General features: G+C 50.8%; 6 protein-coding genes across 6 annotated transcripts; 3 read left to right on the top strand and 3 right to left on the bottom strand.

Annotated features, from left to right (window-relative positions):
• Positions 1-120: 120 nt before the first annotated feature.
• Positions 121-679, bottom strand: tpcK (decarboxylase tpcK; the record flags this gene model as incomplete). Its single annotated transcript, XM_033560185.2, has 3 exons — positions 121-187; positions 236-432; positions 488-679. 3 exons carry the CDS (start codon positions 677-679, stop codon positions 121-123), a joined length of 456 nt encoding a protein of 151 aa, XP_033416076.2.
• A 207-nt stretch (positions 680-886) lies between these two features.
• tpcL (anthrone oxygenase tpcL) lies at positions 887-1,438 on the top strand (the record flags this gene model as incomplete). The annotated part of the gene is made up of 2 exons (XM_033560184.2): positions 887-944; positions 1,008-1,438. 2 exons carry the CDS (start codon positions 887-889, stop codon positions 1,436-1,438), a joined length of 489 nt encoding a protein of 162 aa, XP_033416075.2.
• Positions 1,439-2,101: 663 nt separating this feature from the next.
• tpcB (metallo-beta-lactamase type thioesterase tpcB) lies at positions 2,102-3,107 on the bottom strand (the record flags this gene model as incomplete). Its single annotated transcript, XM_033560183.2, has 2 exons — positions 2,102-2,884; positions 2,946-3,107. 2 exons carry the CDS (start codon positions 3,105-3,107, stop codon positions 2,102-2,104), a joined length of 945 nt encoding a protein of 314 aa, XP_033416074.2.
• A 340-nt stretch (positions 3,108-3,447) lies between these two features.
• On the top strand, positions 3,448-9,186 carry ALT_5881 (conidial yellow pigment biosynthesis polyketide synthase; the record flags this gene model as incomplete). The annotated part of the gene is made up of 5 exons (XM_033560182.2): positions 3,448-3,833; positions 3,896-4,202; positions 4,268-5,377; positions 5,438-7,819; positions 7,873-9,186. The coding sequence occupies 5 exons, from the start codon at positions 3,448-3,450 to the stop codon at positions 9,184-9,186; spliced, it is 5,499 nt and encodes a 1,832-aa protein (XP_033416073.2).
• Positions 9,187-9,781: 595 nt separating this feature from the next.
• On the bottom strand, positions 9,782-11,047 carry ALT_5880 (uncharacterized protein; the record flags this gene model as incomplete). The annotated part of the gene is made up of 1 exon (XM_033560181.2): positions 9,782-11,047. The coding sequence occupies one exon, from the start codon at positions 11,045-11,047 to the stop codon at positions 9,782-9,784; it is 1,266 nt and encodes a 421-aa protein (XP_033416072.2).
• A 4,551-nt stretch (positions 11,048-15,598) lies between these two features.
• On the top strand, positions 15,599-16,863 carry ALT_5879 (type III PLP-dependent enzyme; the record flags this gene model as incomplete). The annotated part of the gene is made up of 3 exons (XM_033560180.2): positions 15,599-15,773; positions 15,849-16,244; positions 16,298-16,863. The coding sequence occupies 3 exons, from the start codon at positions 15,599-15,601 to the stop codon at positions 16,861-16,863; spliced, it is 1,137 nt and encodes a 378-aa protein (XP_033416071.2).
• Positions 16,864-17,802: the final 939 nt, after the last annotated feature.

Below are 17,802 nucleotides of genomic sequence, written 5' to 3'. Positions count from 1 at the left end.
ACTTCAGTTGACACTCTACACCTGAGTCGAGATAGTGAAGAGTAACCCTACTCCTGGTTATTTGCATACATTTAGTCTTCAGTCCCGATGAACATAACACTTGCATCTAAAACTAGGTATCTAGGACTTGAATCCATCAACAGCTTCACCGTCTCGCACAAACTCCTCAATCCACCCGATAGTCACCCTATTGCGATCAGTAAACAAGGCCACTCCCCGAGAGGCTCAAACTCACAGCGTCCGCTTCGTATCCGCGAAGTTCTCATGGTCACCAACCAAATGCTCCTTATACCAGGAATCCTGTTTCATCCGTTTATAGTCCTCTACATCCTGAAACACGACCTGACTGAAGCAGTCGAAGTCGGCGACATTCGCCATCTGCGGATCGAAAAGCTCTGCCATCAATGCGCGCGTAGCGGCTTGGTTGTGGATCTACGGGTCGGGGTCAGCCTGAAGAGTGCATGACTGGGATATGGGAATATCCCACCTGTGTCCATCGCCTGATGCCATACTTGACCATGAGATGCTTTGTCATCGGCGCAGAGACGTGGACCATATGGTTTCGGTAGTCTTCCTCGCTCATGCCTGCTTTGCGGTAGCCACAGATAGTGAGGCAAAGGTACTTGTTCTCATCAGAACCAGTGAGCTCGAGCACTTCCGGGTGCGTGGAAGAAGCCATGTTGGGGTAGACGATTACTCGAAGTTCACTTGGGCAGGGGGTGGATATGAGACAAGAGGAAAATGAGGCATTTTCTTTTCACCCGACTGCAAGAATGGAGTGATGGCTTTATCTAGACTGCGAGAAGAATTATGCCGAGAGGATCTATACTATATACCCCATCGAATAACTCAATCCGGCGGAATCCTGCTACACACACCGACCGCCATGACGAAAGAAACGTACGTCTCAGCCACGGCCGTGGTCTCTGGATCGTTCCTATCAGGTCAGTACAGCGGACAGGCTCTCGAGCCGAATCGGTTCGGGCTAATGCTAGACATCCATGCAGGATCGATGATGGGTCTCTCAGCCTTGGTGATCCCCGTTTTCCTCGACACGATCGACGATGGACCTCAACTGCTACGGCAGTGGGCGCGACTCTACCATTACGGGAGCATCGCTATGCCCGCGCTGTGTGTCGCCACATGCGGCATATACGGGTACGTGGCGTTGAGCAAGAGGGCCGCGATTTCTCCTCTATGGTCCCCATATGCACTGGCGGCTGTGTCGACATTAGCCATGATACCTTTCACCCTGTGGGTCATGGTACCGACGAACAATACCTTGTTCGAATTGCATAGGTCGGAGGAAAGCACAGAATTAGGTGTGGTCCGGGTTCTCGTGGTGAAATGGGCCTGGTTGCACGTTATGCGGTCGCTGTATCCGCTGTTCGGGGCATTTCTGGGGTTCAGGGCCTTGATTCGCGAGCTCCGGACTTGATGGCGCAATTTAGGCGCAGTCCTTTATTGCACTCGGCACAAAGGCTGAACGGCAGAAAGCGAGAATTGCACCGATGTTGGCTAAGCCTTGAAAAGTAACAATGTGCGATGCTTACCCAAGCCTCGCGAGCAGCGCTGGATCAACCGTGTCCTATCAAATCCAGCTTTCAATCTAGTGAATTTATTGTGCGCTTTGTATGAATATGAATTGACGTACACTAAACTATGTACGTTTGTAGAACGGTAAGGCCACCTGAATCGCCTGCAAGCCTGAATGTCAGGTAGTAGTAGTAGTAGTAGTAGTAGTAGTAGTAGTAGTAGTAGTAGTAGTAGTAGTAGTAGTAGTAGTAGTAGTAGTAGTAGTAGTAGTATTCATACTATACAGCTGCCCTCTCTAGGGCTGCTATGTCGGGGGAGTCGTCTCCAGCAGCTGACGTCTTACTCAACCTATATACACGAAACCTCTTGTAAAAGCAACCAAAATCGTTAAATAAAACAGAGCGTGCGAATAAAGAGGCTGATCCCCAATATCCAAAAGCGCCGAATGTCAGGTATGGCTGTGTGATGCATTATCGAATGGTCATTGCGGGAAAAGAAATGGCATAGAATTCCTAGTACGAAAAGACAGATCTAAACAGAACATAGCAACTTGGACAAGCATGTATCACACAGCAAACCATTTTTTCACACCTCCTCGCATATCGAATCCCACCGCACCATCCTCTGCCAGCTTGCGGAGCACCTCATCCATGAATGGCTCCAGAGCCAGCACCCTGATACCGTCATCAATTCGGTCCCCATGCACAGCCGCCACAAGCTCTTTGACTGTAAGCCTGCCTTTACCGGGTCCACCGCTTATATTCCGACTTGCTTGTCGGAGCGCCTGCAGCGCCTGGCGCTCCCGTCGTAGCTTGCCGGCCAGTTCACTGCCAATTTTGGACTGAAGGTCGGTGATTACCACTCCGTGGGCTGGATAGCCCAGTTTGCAGCCATGGCTCTGCATTTGCTTCAATGTTACCATCCAGGTGCTGAGATGCTCAATAGCTGCTGTTCCCGAGCCCAGCACATTGTCACCCGTAAACATGGCCTCCTCTTCTTCCAAAATAAAGCACATGTGGTCATGCGAGTGGCCCGGGGAATGGACTGCTCGCACAGTGGCACCTTCTACCTTGAAGATCTGGCCATCGACGATAGGTTGCTGAGTCCTGTCTGGCGTGTGCTTGAAAATGCGTGGCGTAAGATCGGGGTACATGCGAAGGAGATCAGGAACTCCACCAGTGTGGTCCCCGTGCCAGTGGGTGAGGAGCACGTCAGACAACGAGAAGTCACCGCGGGACAGAGTCTCCTTGATCAGGTCCGCCCATTCGGGAATTCCCTGGCCAGTGTCGATGATCAGGCGCTTCGTCCCCGTGCCGACGATATACGTATTCGTTCCTTGGAGGGTAAACTGAGGGATGTAGGGCTGGTCAGCGTATGGCAGATATCTCGAATACATGGAATAAAATAACCTTTCCTGGATTCTGTCCGAGCACTCGAATTACACGGGGGCTGATTTGCTCCACGTCTGGAATATAGCTCAAATGCGTCTGCTGGCTTTCGAGATACTCCTCGAAGGCACAAATATTCAAGGCTTTGTTGATTTGACGGTAGCCTCCTACACCGGGGGCCATGTTGAATTGACACTAGTGTAACGGTGGACAGTCACTGCTTGGATGAAGGGTGTGTCGTTCGACATGCGAAAAGGGGGTGTCCAGCGCATCTAAACCACCGGCGAGGAGATATAAACCGAGAGATAGCGGGCTAATTATGCAAAGCTGCTCTCGCCCCGATCCGGCATCGGGGTAAAGGTTGGGCCTAGCGCATCGGGTAAGCCTGCTTGCTTGGATCGATCCGATGCTCAAGTCTATACAAATGCTGATGGATCTGGTTCACTTGCCACCGTCAATTTATACATCCTTTGTCGACCCCCCATTCCCCGACTTAAGACCACAGCAACTCATGACTATCGATATGGATTGGACGACGGAAACCCCCAACACAGAACCGTCCTTGGTCACGGCAACACCATCGACCACCGAGTCCTTGGTGGATCCTGCCAAGATGAAGGTTGGATATTTTGGCAACGAATTCCCCCACGATGATCTGCATGATCTGTCTCGTCGGCTGTACAATTGGAGCAAGGACAGACAACATACCTTGCTGGCGACATTCATCCATGAGGCCACTTCAGCCGTGCGGGAGGAAGTCCGCTTATTGCCTGCTACGCTGCGAGCTCTCATCCCACCTTTCGAGACCATCTTCAGTCTCGTCAGTCATGCGGATCTCCGTCATGGTCCTCTGGGTGGATGCATCGACGGCATGCTACTATGTGCGGTTCAACTGGCCACATTCATTGGGTGAGTGGACTGGATGGCCATGTCTTCAAAGGGTATTTGGGTCAAACTAACTGGTCGTTTAGATACTATGAAGATAGCACCGAAGACACGTTTCAATGGCACAATGCCGATGCCTGCCTCGCCGGCTTGGGCACTGGTCTTCTCTCCACCGTTGCCGTCTCTGTCTCCCCCACATTGGCCGACATGCCAGTCACTGGAGCGGAGGTTGTACGGATCGCCTTCAGACTAGGCATCTTGGTCCATGAGGTTTCGCGAAACCTGCAAGCTCCGGCCTCTGACGGCGGCCCTGGAGATAGTTGGGCCTATGTTGTTCCCGATGCTGTTGCGGACGATGTTCAGTCCGAGCTTGATGCTTTCCACAATGCCAAGGTGCGTAATTCGGACCTCTTTCGCGGACCACTCGATGTTGCCAGATAAATGACTTTATACTACAGAAAACTCCTGAATCGAGCAAGGTGTTCATCAGCGCCCTGAGCCGAACGTCCGTAACTATCAGCGGCCCACCTACTCGGCTCAAAGATCTCTTCCTCGTTTCGGATTACTTCCGCGACCGCCGATTTGTTCCTCTACCGGTCTACGGGGGGCTATGCCATGCCAGCCACGTATACAGCAAGAAGCATGTTGACAGCATCGTAAATACCGAATCCAGCAGTCTTGTCTCACTAGATTCCCGGCTTGCACCGCGTGTGCCCATATTCGCCACCAGCAATGGAAAGCCCTTTCCCGCGAAGACCGTGAGCGGCCTATTCCGCGATATCGTCGAAGAGCTTCTCACTCAGCGCATCGAGTGGGACAATGTCATCGAAGGGGTCATCCAACATGCAAAATGCACGGCAGTTTCCGAGACCTTGGTGCTTATGTTTCGAACATCTTTGCCGGCCCGCGACTTGGTGGAAGCCCTGAACTCGGAGTCTCTTCCCTTCAAAGGACGGACGCAAGATCTCGTGCCATGGGTCACCAAGCCTCAGGCAGAGCAGCGAGGGCCGAGGGGCCCCCAGCAGGCAAAGATCGCCATTGTAGGAATGTCTTGTCGGTTGCCTGGAGGGGCCGATGATACTGAGAAGTTTTGGGAAATCCTAAACCAAGGCCTTGATGTGCATAAGAAAATCCCCGCTGACCGGTTCGACGTCGAATCCCACTGTGATCCTTCTGGAGAACGCCTGAATACAAGCCTGACACCATATGGCTGCTTCATTGATGAACCAGGGCTATTTGATGCACCTTTCTTCAATATGTCTCCGAGGGAGGCAGTGCAAACCGACCCCATGCAGCGACTAGCAATTGTCACTGCATACGAAGCCCTGGAGCGCGCTGGTTATGTAGCTAACCGGACGGCCTCCACTAACTTGCATCGAATCGGAACCTTCTATGGACAGGCTAGTGATGACTACCGCGAAGTCAATACTGCTCAGGAAATCGGGACTTATTTCATTACTGGGGGCTGCCGCGCGTTTGGCCCTGGTCGAATCAACTACTTCTTCAAGTTTTCCGGACCAAGCTACAGCATTGATACGGCTTGTTCTTCTGGCTTGGCCACCATTCATGTAAGTCTCACATGCCCCAAGATTGCGCAGGCAAGCGGACACTAATAGTGGATTATATAGGTTGCGTGTAATTCTCTCTGGAACGGTGATACCGACATGGCAGTGGCAGGTGGAATGAATGTGCTCACCAATTCTGATGCATTTGCTGGGTTAAGCAAAGGCCACTTCCTTTCTAAAACGCCAAATGCATGCAAGACGTGGGACTGCGAAGCCGATGGATACTGTCGAGCAGATGGTGTTGCCACTGTTATTATGAAACGCCTGGAAGACGCCGAGGCCGATAATGATAATATCCTGGGTGTCATCGTCGCTGCTGGAACGAACCACTCCGCCAACGCTGTTTCTATTACGCACCCCCACGCTGGACATCAGGCAGACTTGACCAGAGAGATTCTATCCAAAGCGGCTATCGATCCGCTTGATGTCTCCTATGTAGAAATGCATGGGACGGGCACGCAGGCAGGTGATGCACAGGAGATCCAGTCAGTTGTTGACGTGTTTGCTCCCTTATCAAGCACAAAACGTCGAGCCACAAAGCAGCCACTATACATTGGGGCTGTCAAGGCAAATGTTGGTCACGGTGAGGCCGTGGCTGGCACAACAGCGTTACTCAAGGTGCTGCTGATGCTGGAAAAGAAGACAATCCCACCGCACGTGGGCATCAAGAACTCCATCAACCCGGGGTTTCCCAAGGACCTTGATAAAAGAAATCTCCATATCGCTTACCAGTCAACCCCTTGGGTCCAGAGCTCGAGCGACAAAAGACGCGTGGCTGTTGTGAATAACTTCAGTGCAGCGGGGGGGAACACAAGTATTGTTCTTGAAGAAGGACCAGTGCGGTCAATTCAGGATAGCGACAAAGACACTCGTCCAATGCATGTTGTTGCCGTGTCAGCCAAGAGCAAGGTTTCATTGAAGGGCAATTTGCAGCGTCTGATACATTACCTCGAGTCGAACCCAGATGTCTCACTTTCCCATCTGGGATACACAACAACCGCTCGGCGCAATCACCACAACCACAGAGTAGCAGTGTCCACATCGGCTGTTCCTCAATTGGTACGCCAGTTGAACTCGCTTCTCCAGTCAGCCGACACTCACAAACCTATTCCCTCAACTGGGGCCCCGCCTGTTGTTTTTGTTTTCACTGGCCAAGGGGCCGCCCATCGGTCTATGAACCTGGAGCTCTTCCGTGATTCGCCTTGTTTCCGATCCCAAATGTTGTATCTCGACTCTCTTTGCCAGTCCCAGGGATTTCCTTCTATCATCCCTGCGGTTGATGGGAGCCATCCGCAGGATTACACTCACCCGCCTACTGTCACTCAACTGGCACTTGTTTGCATCGAGCTGGCGCTGGTAGCATACTGGGAGTCTCTTGGGGTGCGACCGGAGGTTGTTGTCGGACATAGCCTAGGCGAATATGCGGCCCTGCATGTTGCAGGCGTGCTCTCTGCAGCGGACACGATCTACCTCGTCGGCCAGCGGGCCCGGATGCTCGAGAAGAAATGTCAGATAGGGAGCCACAAAATGTTGGCCGTCCGTGCCGCGCTCGACGAGGTGCAATCAAAAGCGAATGGAAAGCCATTCGAGGTCGCCTGCCTGAATGGACCGAAAGACACCGTGCTGAGTGGGACGGTGGGTGAAATGGAAGCTTTGGCTGAGGAGCTAGAGCAGTCGGGTATCAAATGCTACCATTTAGATGTGGCATTTGCGTTCCATTCTGCGCAGACAGATCCCATTCTGCACGAATTGGAGGAAACCGCACAAACCGGAGTCTTGTTCCAACCTCCAAGGCTACCAATCATTTCACCCCTACTTGGTAAGGTCATATTCGATGAGAAGACAGTGAACGCCAAGTATATTTGCCGCGCAACACGGGAGACGGTCAATTTTGTGGCTGCTGTGGAGAAAGCACTTGCTATGTCCACGGTGGATGAGACCATGGTCTGGATTGAGATCGGCCCGCACCCTGTATGCGTAGGGTTTGTACGGTCAATCATGTCTACTATGAATATGGCAGTACCGTCGTTCCGCCGCGGAGAGAATAACTGGCAGACACTATCACAGAGCCTGGCTGCGGTGCACGCTGCAGGGGTAGAAGTGGACTGGAATGAATTCCACCGTCCCTTCGAGCATGGCCTGCGGCTCTTGGACATACCAACATATGCATGGAACAACAAAACACACTGGCATCAGTACAACGGTGACTGGGCGCTCACGAAAGGTAATAATTACTATGACTCCAAGAAAAAGTCGGCTGCGGTTGGGAGTCCTTTGGCTGCGGCGCCTGTTTCCAGCTTACGGACATCATTGGTTCATCGGGTTATTGAAGAGTCATTTTCAGACACAGCTGGAAAGGTCATTGTGCAGTCGGATATGATGCAGGCGGATTTCCTGGCCGCTGCATGGGGACATCAGATGAACGGAGCTGGTGTGGTGACTTCGGTGAGTATAGCACCTCCCAGGAAACAAGGCACAGATATTGATCTGGTTTTTAGTCCATCCACGCCGACATCGCATGGACCCTGGGAAAGTACCTTTTGGATTCCCTGAAGCCCAATAGCAAAAAGAGTGTTGTTGATATGGAAATCTCCAACCTCGTTGTGCGCGAGGGTCTGGTGGCTCAAAAGAACCGCAGCGTCCCTCAGCTCATCCAGGTCTCCATCTCGACGGCCGACATCGACTCGGGCGTGGCCTATCTGGAGTGGCATAATGTCACCAATGACGGCGTCTCACTCGCCGATGAGGAGCCCATTGTGACCGCCCAGATACGGTACGGCACGGCCGGCGACTATCTTTCTTCTTGGGTTCCAGCCCTCCACCTCGTCCAAGGCCGCATCGAGGCGCTCTCCCGACTGGCGGACGATGGCATTGCCAACCGTCTATCAAACAGCATGGCCTACCTGCTCTTTGCTGACCGGTTGGTTGACTACGCTGATCGGTATCGTGGCATGCAGTCGGTGGTCCTGAACGGGCTGGAGGCCTTCGCCGACGTCAGAACCAAGCCAGACGATGAAGGCGGCGTCTGGACAGTGCCTCCATTCTTCATCGATTCCGTCTGCCACCTTGCTGGCTTCGTCATGAACGTGTCAGACGCCATCGACACGAAGAACAATTTCTGTGTCACCCCTGGGTGGGGATCGCTGCGCATGGCGCGTCCGCTTGTCGCCGGTGGGAGATACCGCTCCTATGTCAAGATGATCCCTACTGCCGAGGATCCGACGGTTTATCTTGGGGATGTCTATGTGCTGGAGGGCGACGAGATCATAGGGGTCATGCAAGCGATGAAGTTCCGTCGCTATCCTCGAGTATTGCTCAACCGGTTTTTCACACCGGCGGATATCAAGAACCCTACATCTGGATCCACACCAGCTGCAAATGGTGCCAGGAGCAGCGCCCAGAGCACAAAGTTGGTGTCTGCCTCGGCGCCGCTGCCAAAGCCAGCGAATGTGGCAGAGCCGGTGCCGACACCAGCACCAGCACCAGCACCAGCACCAGCACCAGCACCAGCACCAGCTACGGAGCCAGTCCCTGTGCAGGGAAAGAAGCAAGACACGGCTGCACCCCCCGCCGTCGCCTCGAACAGCACTGCAGCAAAGGCATTGGAGCTTGTGGCAGCCGAGGCCGCCATTGAGCTCTCTGAATTGCAGGATGATGTCAGCTTTGCGAATCTCGGGGTTGATAGTCTGATGAGTTTGGTTATTGCAGAGAAGCTGCGTCAGCAGTTGGGGATTACCGTGAGTGGGAGTCTGTTTTTGGAGTACCCGACTGTTCGTGACTTGCGTGTGTGGTTGGATGAGTACTATAGCTAGATTGAGTCGCACTATGATAGATTATGTTATTTGCGTGATATTTGTAAACAACTTGCTCTGAATGATTCATAAGTATGTGCTTTCTAGAAATGAAGTTGGTAGTTTTCCCGATGCGTCAAGCATTCATCCAGGAAATTAAAGCGGCAGAAGGATCAATCCCAAACGACGAGAAGGGTCTAAAAAAGGGAAAAGGAACTTGATGATTCTATGAACACTATGGAGAGGACAAGGAAGCTCTTCGTAGCTAAGATAAGGAACCGGGGCACGAGGTCCGTAAAATATAGGGGGACCAAATCATCCAGATATATATGCATAACAGAAACATAGGGCCGTCGATTGGGAAAGGTCTAAGTCACTAAGGGTTTGAGCAAAGTCCATTGTATGAGTTTTGAATATGGGGATTCTGCAACTTGGCATGGAAAAGTTCTGTGACTTCGACACCATCAGGTTTGCATCACTCAGATCGATGAGTGTATAGCGACAAGAGAGTACTGCTCTATCCGTTGACACCAAGTCTTGCTCAAACATTTAGCATCGTGTCATCTCTTCGCCTAGTGAAATATTTCAATACCACCGTGGTCTATACGCCGCACCCTTAACTCTGTCGCAGGATATTGATAATCTCGGAAGACAGGCTAGTCAAGCGGCTGCGCAAATCCGTGTTCATCTGGTGGACGGTGGTGGGCGAGAAAGCGACAGGCGATGATGAAACCGGGCACTGTTGGCCGCGTCTCACACAATCTTCCGGCGAGTCCTCCTTGAGTAGGCGCTCGACCAGGTTAACGGCCCCCTGCACACGATGCAGCTCGTTGAGGATCAGCTGCGCGGTCGTCCGGCCCGTGCTGTGGTCGTCATCGACCGAGCTGCTGAATGGTCGATCGGGGTCTTTGCATTTGCCCTCCAACCCTAGGTCTCCGGCGAGCTCACGCGCGGTGAGGGCGTATCGCTCGAGGACCTTCACCACAGCGATCGACAGCATAGGTATTAGATAGGTCATCTCACCACATTCACATTTCAGGATGTTGTGGACTATCTCCATGGACTCTCTATTCTCTGCCAATAGTGCTTCGAGCAAGGGATCGGGGCGGGTGGGTGGAGAGCCTGGAGCGCTGTCGCGTGGAACGGCTGGTGAGGAGGAAGACGTGGATGAGGACACTCGGGAGGAAAAGAGGGTGTTTATGAGGTTTAGTGCTCGCACCATGCAGCCGCAGATAGAATGGCACTTTGATTTGTCGCTGCACTTCGGTCCACCCTCCGAGAAAGACTGATCCCCCGACGATGAGGGTCTAGGTGAGAGATTGAATTCGAGCTGCGACTGCCCTGACAGCAAGTCCGGATCGGTACTGACACCATCGGACCCAAACAGGCACGCAATTTCATGTTGCTCTTGAGTAAAACCTGATAAGCTAGGGTCTATTAACCCTAGTTCTGAGAAGTTGATGGGCGTTGCCAGAAGCTCCGTGAGACAGTCCCTCATCCCGGATATACCAGGAGACAGGAATGAGTCAAGCGGAGTCAGAGGGCCTGCAAACATATCCATATGGAAAGACTCGGCAGTTTCTGATAGTCTGGGGGACGGTGTCGGATCCTGAGGGAGCAACGATACATCTGCATGTTGTACATCGCCGGGAAGAGCTGTACTTTCGACGTTGCTGGAACTGGACAGTCCGCTGCTGCTGCTCCTGCCCCCGTGGCCGTTGTCTTTCTCTCTCTTGCGTCCAGGGCGCTTCATTATAAAATATTCACACGTAATTCCCCGTTTGTCGCACCGGGAGCAGGTTGGCTTCTCTTTGGGACATCGGACTTTTGCCAAGGCGCATGCTTGGCAGCTGCCACGAATTTTCGATGTTGAAGAACTCATATCTCAGCGCGTTGATGTTGTCAAGCTGCAGGTCTTCAGAAGTGGGCATTCAGCAGTCCCGCATAATTCTAAGTTGTTACCCAATGCATGCAGTTGGCCAGCAGGAGCGCGTACAGAGAATCTCCAATCCCAAGACTCGCTACGTCAAGTTGAAATGACCGAAATCTTGTCTTGGACAAGACTCTGACCGTGGCGGGCGGATCTCTGGGCGTTCTTGTCGTGAGGATTATGGCGATGGAGTCATGCCAATCAGCGAGAATTGATGCACATAAGAAGAGGACAACCGCAGTGGGGGCCGCTCAGCCTTCCCCTCTCTATTTATCCAAGGTTGGCAGTCCAGGCATTATTAAGAACTATAACTCTCCTCGTATTTAGTTGGGAGGTTATATCTATAAATTACGGCTTACCCGTTTGGGAAGATTCAGCATGGCCCTCCTCTTCTTCCCTATATGACAAATCGATCAACCAGTGATCTACTCTCGGTGATATCAACACGCTTACTGATCTACTATATGACGTTTCAGATCACGAATACCAAGGGGTGAAAAACATCATACACGCCACAGCCTAGGGTATATAGACTGCCGAGATAGTCACTCATTGGAAGAATTAGACCTTCGTTGAGTTTTGTTGATATACTTTACTGCTTACCCACCTTATTTGGAATTTACCTTTCCTGCCTATTAGTTATATCTTTTCTCACGACCGCGATATCTGGAGGTCCAAGTTTGATACCCTAATCTAGCCCCTGGGATACGATTCTGGTAGTATGAACATACGTCCATCAGATACTGATTAGAAAAGAATCAAATCTTCGTTGATTTATCACTTGTGCGCGGATACTAGTGATTTCGGAGCTGAGATCCGTACAAAACGTTTCAACAAGGCCTTATCTAGTTAGCCAGAGGTGTGACAAATAGCAGAGGTGGGCGCCGGGGCTGGATTACCCAGGTAGATTGTGGGAAAGGTGGGTAGGAGAATTGCCCTTCTGAAGCGCCCTCCCGAGGCCCAGGCATGGACGTCAGCCACCTAGGGGGCGACAAATATATTACTATCAAAGTACGGCAGGGTACTGATTGAAGAAATGATTCATTTCCCGTATTCAGAATGGTGGCAAGAGAAACAACCCATTCGTGTCATTGAACTGTGGCCAGTTTGGCCCATTTTGAAGCACTATGTCTCAGGGCGTGTCCCCTCACCTCGTATCAGATTGCAGGTCAGCTAATCCCCAAGGTTGATTGGTCACCATAATAATAGTGGCTGATTTAGTAGCCTCTGTATTTCTGTTCTGTCCAATCGGCTTAAAGGATCGACGGGCCCGCAATCTGATACGCATTGACACCACCGTAGAGTCTGCAGGCGTGAGGATAGGCCTGTCCCAGAGCACGACGGTTGTTGGTGGGACCGATACGGGTTTCCCCGTAAGGGCCTTAAATGTTAGGGTGACGGCGCTAATCTTGAGTTGACTTTTTGACACGGGTGGACGATCATCCAGCTAGTTGCCTAGGTGGACGTCTAACCACGGAGTAATACCTACCAAAACTAAGATATATAATAACCAGATAGAGCACATTTAAACCTTGGGACTCTGATCCTCTAACTAGTGGTGTAACCAAACAGATTTAGCTGGAGAATAATTGACTAGATTTAATTATTCAGCAGGCGGGTGGGACACTAAAATCTGACGACATTTAGGCATCAGCGAGGGGGTTGATCCTGTCACATACGAGCCTTCCAAGAGCCTGCCAGCCGTCAGTTGGAAGCTCAGATCTTATAGGGTCAGTGGGAGGTACAAATCACTCAACTCGTGTAATCCTAGACACATAAGGACACCCATGCAATCTCCTACCGCAATGTAAAAGCATTGGTCAGCCAAGCCCTGTTCGTTTTGGGGGCCCAACGTCCCTGGGCTGATTGATATCCACACAAACACAGCAGCTACGTAACAGACAGGGATCTGGCCAATCAACCTGGGGCAAATGACGCCCCATAAATGAAAGCTCTAAGCGATATCGCTGATACTGAAGAGTTTACCAGGAAACTTCGTGTTATGACCCCGCATCGTCATCAACATCTCCAACGCTTAATTATGTCTAGGTTACATCTTGCTTGGGAAAGCCAAGGCGCTAGCTCTATGCTAGACCTGCCCATACTCTTCCACCTCGTGGTCACCATGAACTGCGCGGCCTCGATAGCATCGTGTGCGGCAGCCGGGTAGGGTGTTCCTGGACCAGCACTTGATTGCGTATTCCCCGGGGTGCTATCAGAGGTGTCGTAAGACATTAATATCTACGCGAGCTGACATGCAGGGGCTAGTGATGGGGTGAGTCTCACTGTCTACGCGTTGCTAACATATACTTCCCATGGGAGTGCAGGAAGATGCCTTTGCTAAGCTGGCCATCAATAGGCTTGTGGATGTGGATGTAGATCTCACGGCCAGCATCGCACGAATGAATGGTGCCATCAAGAGCTTCTGGGAGATAGATAGGCTTGGACAGTGGCGTCCTACCAAGCTCCCGCATCTCACAGTGTTTTTCGCTGCTTACCTTCCCTTATCGGGGCTTTGGCAGTGATGCTTTCCATCAGAGCTGTGGCTCTCTGAGTTGGTTCCGCTATATTCTCTGGGCTGAACTTGGAAATGTCAAGGACATCGCGAAGGGAGATGGTATATCAATGATGACTTTTCTAGCCGAATAGTATGAATACAACCAGTCCGAACCTCTCCTTGTGAATGTTTCTGTTTTAAAATTCTCCGTCAGCCCCCTGTCAGGGCTAGCGTTCACTGGATGCTACATAGCTATGCAGGTCTTAGTGGCGGGGGGGCTTCCCCGAGCGGCCGCAGCAGTGCCTCAATGTGGTTAGCAATGTTCAGGAGGGCTATGTCTAGACTGTACTTTGTGAGGTACAACCGCAGCACTAAGGTAACTCGTGTCTCTCCACGCTGACTTGGTCCGCGCCGCTGACCCGATAGCTGTTCTCCAACTGCTGGAGGTTTATGAAACCAGTATCCAATGGCGGCCTCCCGGGGTAATAGAACGTTTCGGAATGGCCACATTGTCTAGTTTTATCTCTGGGCCGTGTCGGTTATCTAGCCCGAAAGTGGCGCCTTCTGAGTTCGAATTGGCTTTGGATCTTATGCGTTGCCCTACTGAGGGGTGGTAATTACCTAAGATCATCCTTGTCTTCACACCGAGTTGTACCGAACACTGATTGATTCGATAGCAGGGTAGGACGGCGAGGTAGGCTGAGTTGGTCAAGACCTTCTAGCGCTTACGAGTTCTGTTCAGAGTATCTGCAAATCAAGCTCCGATACATGGAAGCATGGAGATGGGCATGCTTGGTGGGAATAAGCACTATACACGTCGAGCGCCCGAAACCCGGGTGGAGAGAATTCTCAGCATCTTGCCCTCAACCCCTCTTAAATTGCTTTTCCGACCAACAAATCAGCCTATCGAACGCTTCATGCAAGGTAGAGTGGTTGTTGGTTGGATAGGGATTGATCTGTATGGTGTTTGATCCAACCCATGCAGATTATGGGTTGATCCTCTAGCTGGCCCACCCTTACTTTCACGCGGTTGGATTGCGGATAAATAGACATATCCATGCTACCTAGGGACATGTTAGGTGAGCTCTAGTATCCTAACCACACCCCTAGGATATCTATATATTTTATATGATAATGTGATAACTAATTATATAAGCTAAAATAGCCTTGATCCATAATGGCAGGGTACGTCCTAAAGTTAGGATGTAAAGTAGTGCAAAGCTATATATGTCTCACCACTCCATTAATTACCCGTATCTAAAATCCAAAGTCAACCATGACTCTAGTTTTCCTTAAGAACTATAATATTTATTTTTATAGGTGGATATAGTTGTTCTCTACTTATATAGAAATATATGCTGTCTAGCCCTATACATGGATTTGCGGATTAAGTTGGGTAATTGGTCTACAACTCTACCAGTCTAATGCCAGGACAAAGGTGCAGACCCTAGGTAACTTCTTTTTTCTATCTTATTATCAAACGGTCAAACCTTAAGGTTCAGTGGAGTACTCATAGAGCACTCAATAGATCATCAAACTACTGTAAGGGTTTATGCTAGTGGGTCGTACGAGATCCGCATAGCCACTTCCAGTACTGACACGAAACGTAGACTGCCCAGATGATCTTTAAGATAATTCTGGTATGGACCTGTGGAATCCCATCGAACACTAGTGGTTTACTTGTCTGTATAATGATGTTTGTCTCTTTCGCGTGCATTGTACGCGACCGTCCATTCCAAATGCCAGATTGGTCCACTGCGGAATGTGACTTCACTATTGACATTTGACAGTGACTGCCTGCCCCCGGCAGGTACGAACAAAAGAGAGCGTCGAGGGCCCATTCCCAATTGACCTGCATGGAATCAGCATGTGTCGATGATGCTGATCGCTCAGTTGTTGCCAACGTATGACTTCATAGCAGCGCTCCGGTCGATAATGACAATTCAAACACAATATCTGCTGCGCCTATTCACTGTTCTCCCACTTCAGATTGGCATAAGGAAAGAATGACGGACCCCATGGATCGTCTGATTGATCTGACCATCCAGACTCGTCTATCAAGTATGGGCAATTACGAATTTGGCCTCACAGACGAACCCTTCTTTGTCGCAGATCTAGGGCAGGTCCTACGTCAACACCGCCGCTGGCAACTGAATTTCCCGAATGTTCATCCGTTCTACGGTATGTATGGTACATCAAGCATCGAATCCATTAGGAGTTGTGGTACTAGACCCAAACTGACGATTGATGCCCCAGCGGTGAAATGCAACCCGGACCCTACGCTGCTCCGACTGCTCGCTGAAATCGGCACTGGTTTTGACTGCGCGTCGACCGAGGAACTCAGGGTCGTCGTCAATCTCGGAGTCGATCCATTACGCATCATATTCGCCAACCCGTGCAAATCGGCCTCCTCGCTCCTATTTGCTGCCAGGATGGGAGTTACTCTGACTACCTTTGATAATCTGGACGAATTGGAGACCATTCACACATTTCTTCCCACGGCACGGCTCGTGCTGCGGATCTATGCCTGCGATAACGATGCTATCATCATGCTGGGCGAGAAATTCGGCGCTCCCGTTGAGTGTTCATTCTTTCTGTTGCAACGTGCGCAAGAGCTGGGCTTGGAAGTGTGCGGGGTGAGCTTTCACGTCGGTAAGATCTCCAGTGGGGGCTTCCTCTCTTCATAGTATTGATATAGAGCAAAGGTACGGGGGCTGCGAACGCTTCAGCATATGTAAACGCCATTCGACATGCCCGCATGGTATTTGAGCTGGGCCAAAGCCTGGGATATGACATGAACCTCTTAGATATTGGTGGTGGCTACCAGGATAGCAACTTTGAGGAGATTGCACAATCAGTACGAGTGGCCCTAATGGAAGACTTTCCGTCCCAGATACGGATCATCGCAGAGCCAGGGCGCTACTTTGCCAGGAGTGCCTATACACTCGCTTGCAAGGTTCTGTCCCGCCGGTGCCACATCGCCGGGGCGGCTCAGGAACGCCCAGATATGCTTTACCAGAACGACGGCGTGTACGGGAGCTTTATGAATGTTCTTCTTGAGAAAGAAGTGGTGCATCCGTCGTTGATCCCCTGCAGCTCACCATACCATCTCGGGAACACAAAGCGAGCGCATGAACCGCATCGTTACTCGATCTGGGGTCCTACCTGTGACAGTGTCGACTGTGTTGCACGAGAATCTACATTGGAGGCGGAAGTTCGCGTGGGAGACTGGCTGAAGTACAGTAATATGGGTGGTGAGCCTCCCTCTTGATATTGTGGGCAGAAGGAATACTGACGAACAGCAGCATATACCACGGCGACATCGACGCAGTTTAATGGCTTTTCCAACAAACATGACATAATATATATTAATACAGAGGCAAGGAATAATGATAAGATGCATTCAAGCCGTCGTGGGACGTGCATCATAAGTACATCATCCATACACGATCTCGGTCTGGTCCATGCCAACATGATCTCAAGGCTTCAGTCTATTGATGCTGCAGTTTACACCGATCTAATGCCGGTTAAACTTGCATTCCATGGTTGAACGGTAGCTTGCATGCAACCCGATCGCAGGATTCCTCTTCAAGTCACTAGCCACTCGTGAGGACAATAGCCGCGTTCGAAGCTGATGATGACAACCGCATTCGATCCGCTCATGGATGCATTACCATGCTCACACCAATATCTTGTTCTGCTCCTCTAATGTCCTCAGGTTATGGCACTGATAATAGGTAGATATGCGACCTTGGTAAAGGCTGAGCGACAATCTGCTAAGAGCTCTAGAACTTCCCGTCATTGAGTATAGGTTGAACCTGGATTTCGTTCTAGGGATACACATCGCATATCTCGGTCGCTGAAACGAGGCAGCTCCAACTAAAAGAATACAAGGAAATCCACCGTGGTATGCTCATCTGCGCGTTAGTATGTATACTCAAATATAAACAAGGCTATATGGTGTCCAGCACACTGGCTATAACTTATGATAAGCAGAACCTGTTTCTCTTATATCATGAAATCCTGAGAATAAGGCCAACTCTTAAGATTAATCTCCTCTTAATATACTCAAATAATCACTTTTAACCATGTAAACTGCTAACAAATCGTCTTCAGAATGTCCTCCACCAGGTAGATTGGTGTTTTCTACTCCGCCTAATGTAGGGGAAAAGGACATGCCAATATTATAGTCGGCAGAATCCGGAGAGTT

Source organism: Aspergillus lentulus (genome assembly GCF_001445615.1).
Source record: "Aspergillus lentulus DNA, contig: Alt09, strain: IFM 54703, whole genome shotgun sequence".
In the NCBI taxonomy this organism is placed as follows: Eukaryota; Fungi; Ascomycota; class Eurotiomycetes; order Eurotiales; family Aspergillaceae; genus Aspergillus; species Aspergillus lentulus.
Note: the sequence above shows the minus strand (reverse complement) of the source record. Positions and strands in the feature narration are given on the sequence as shown.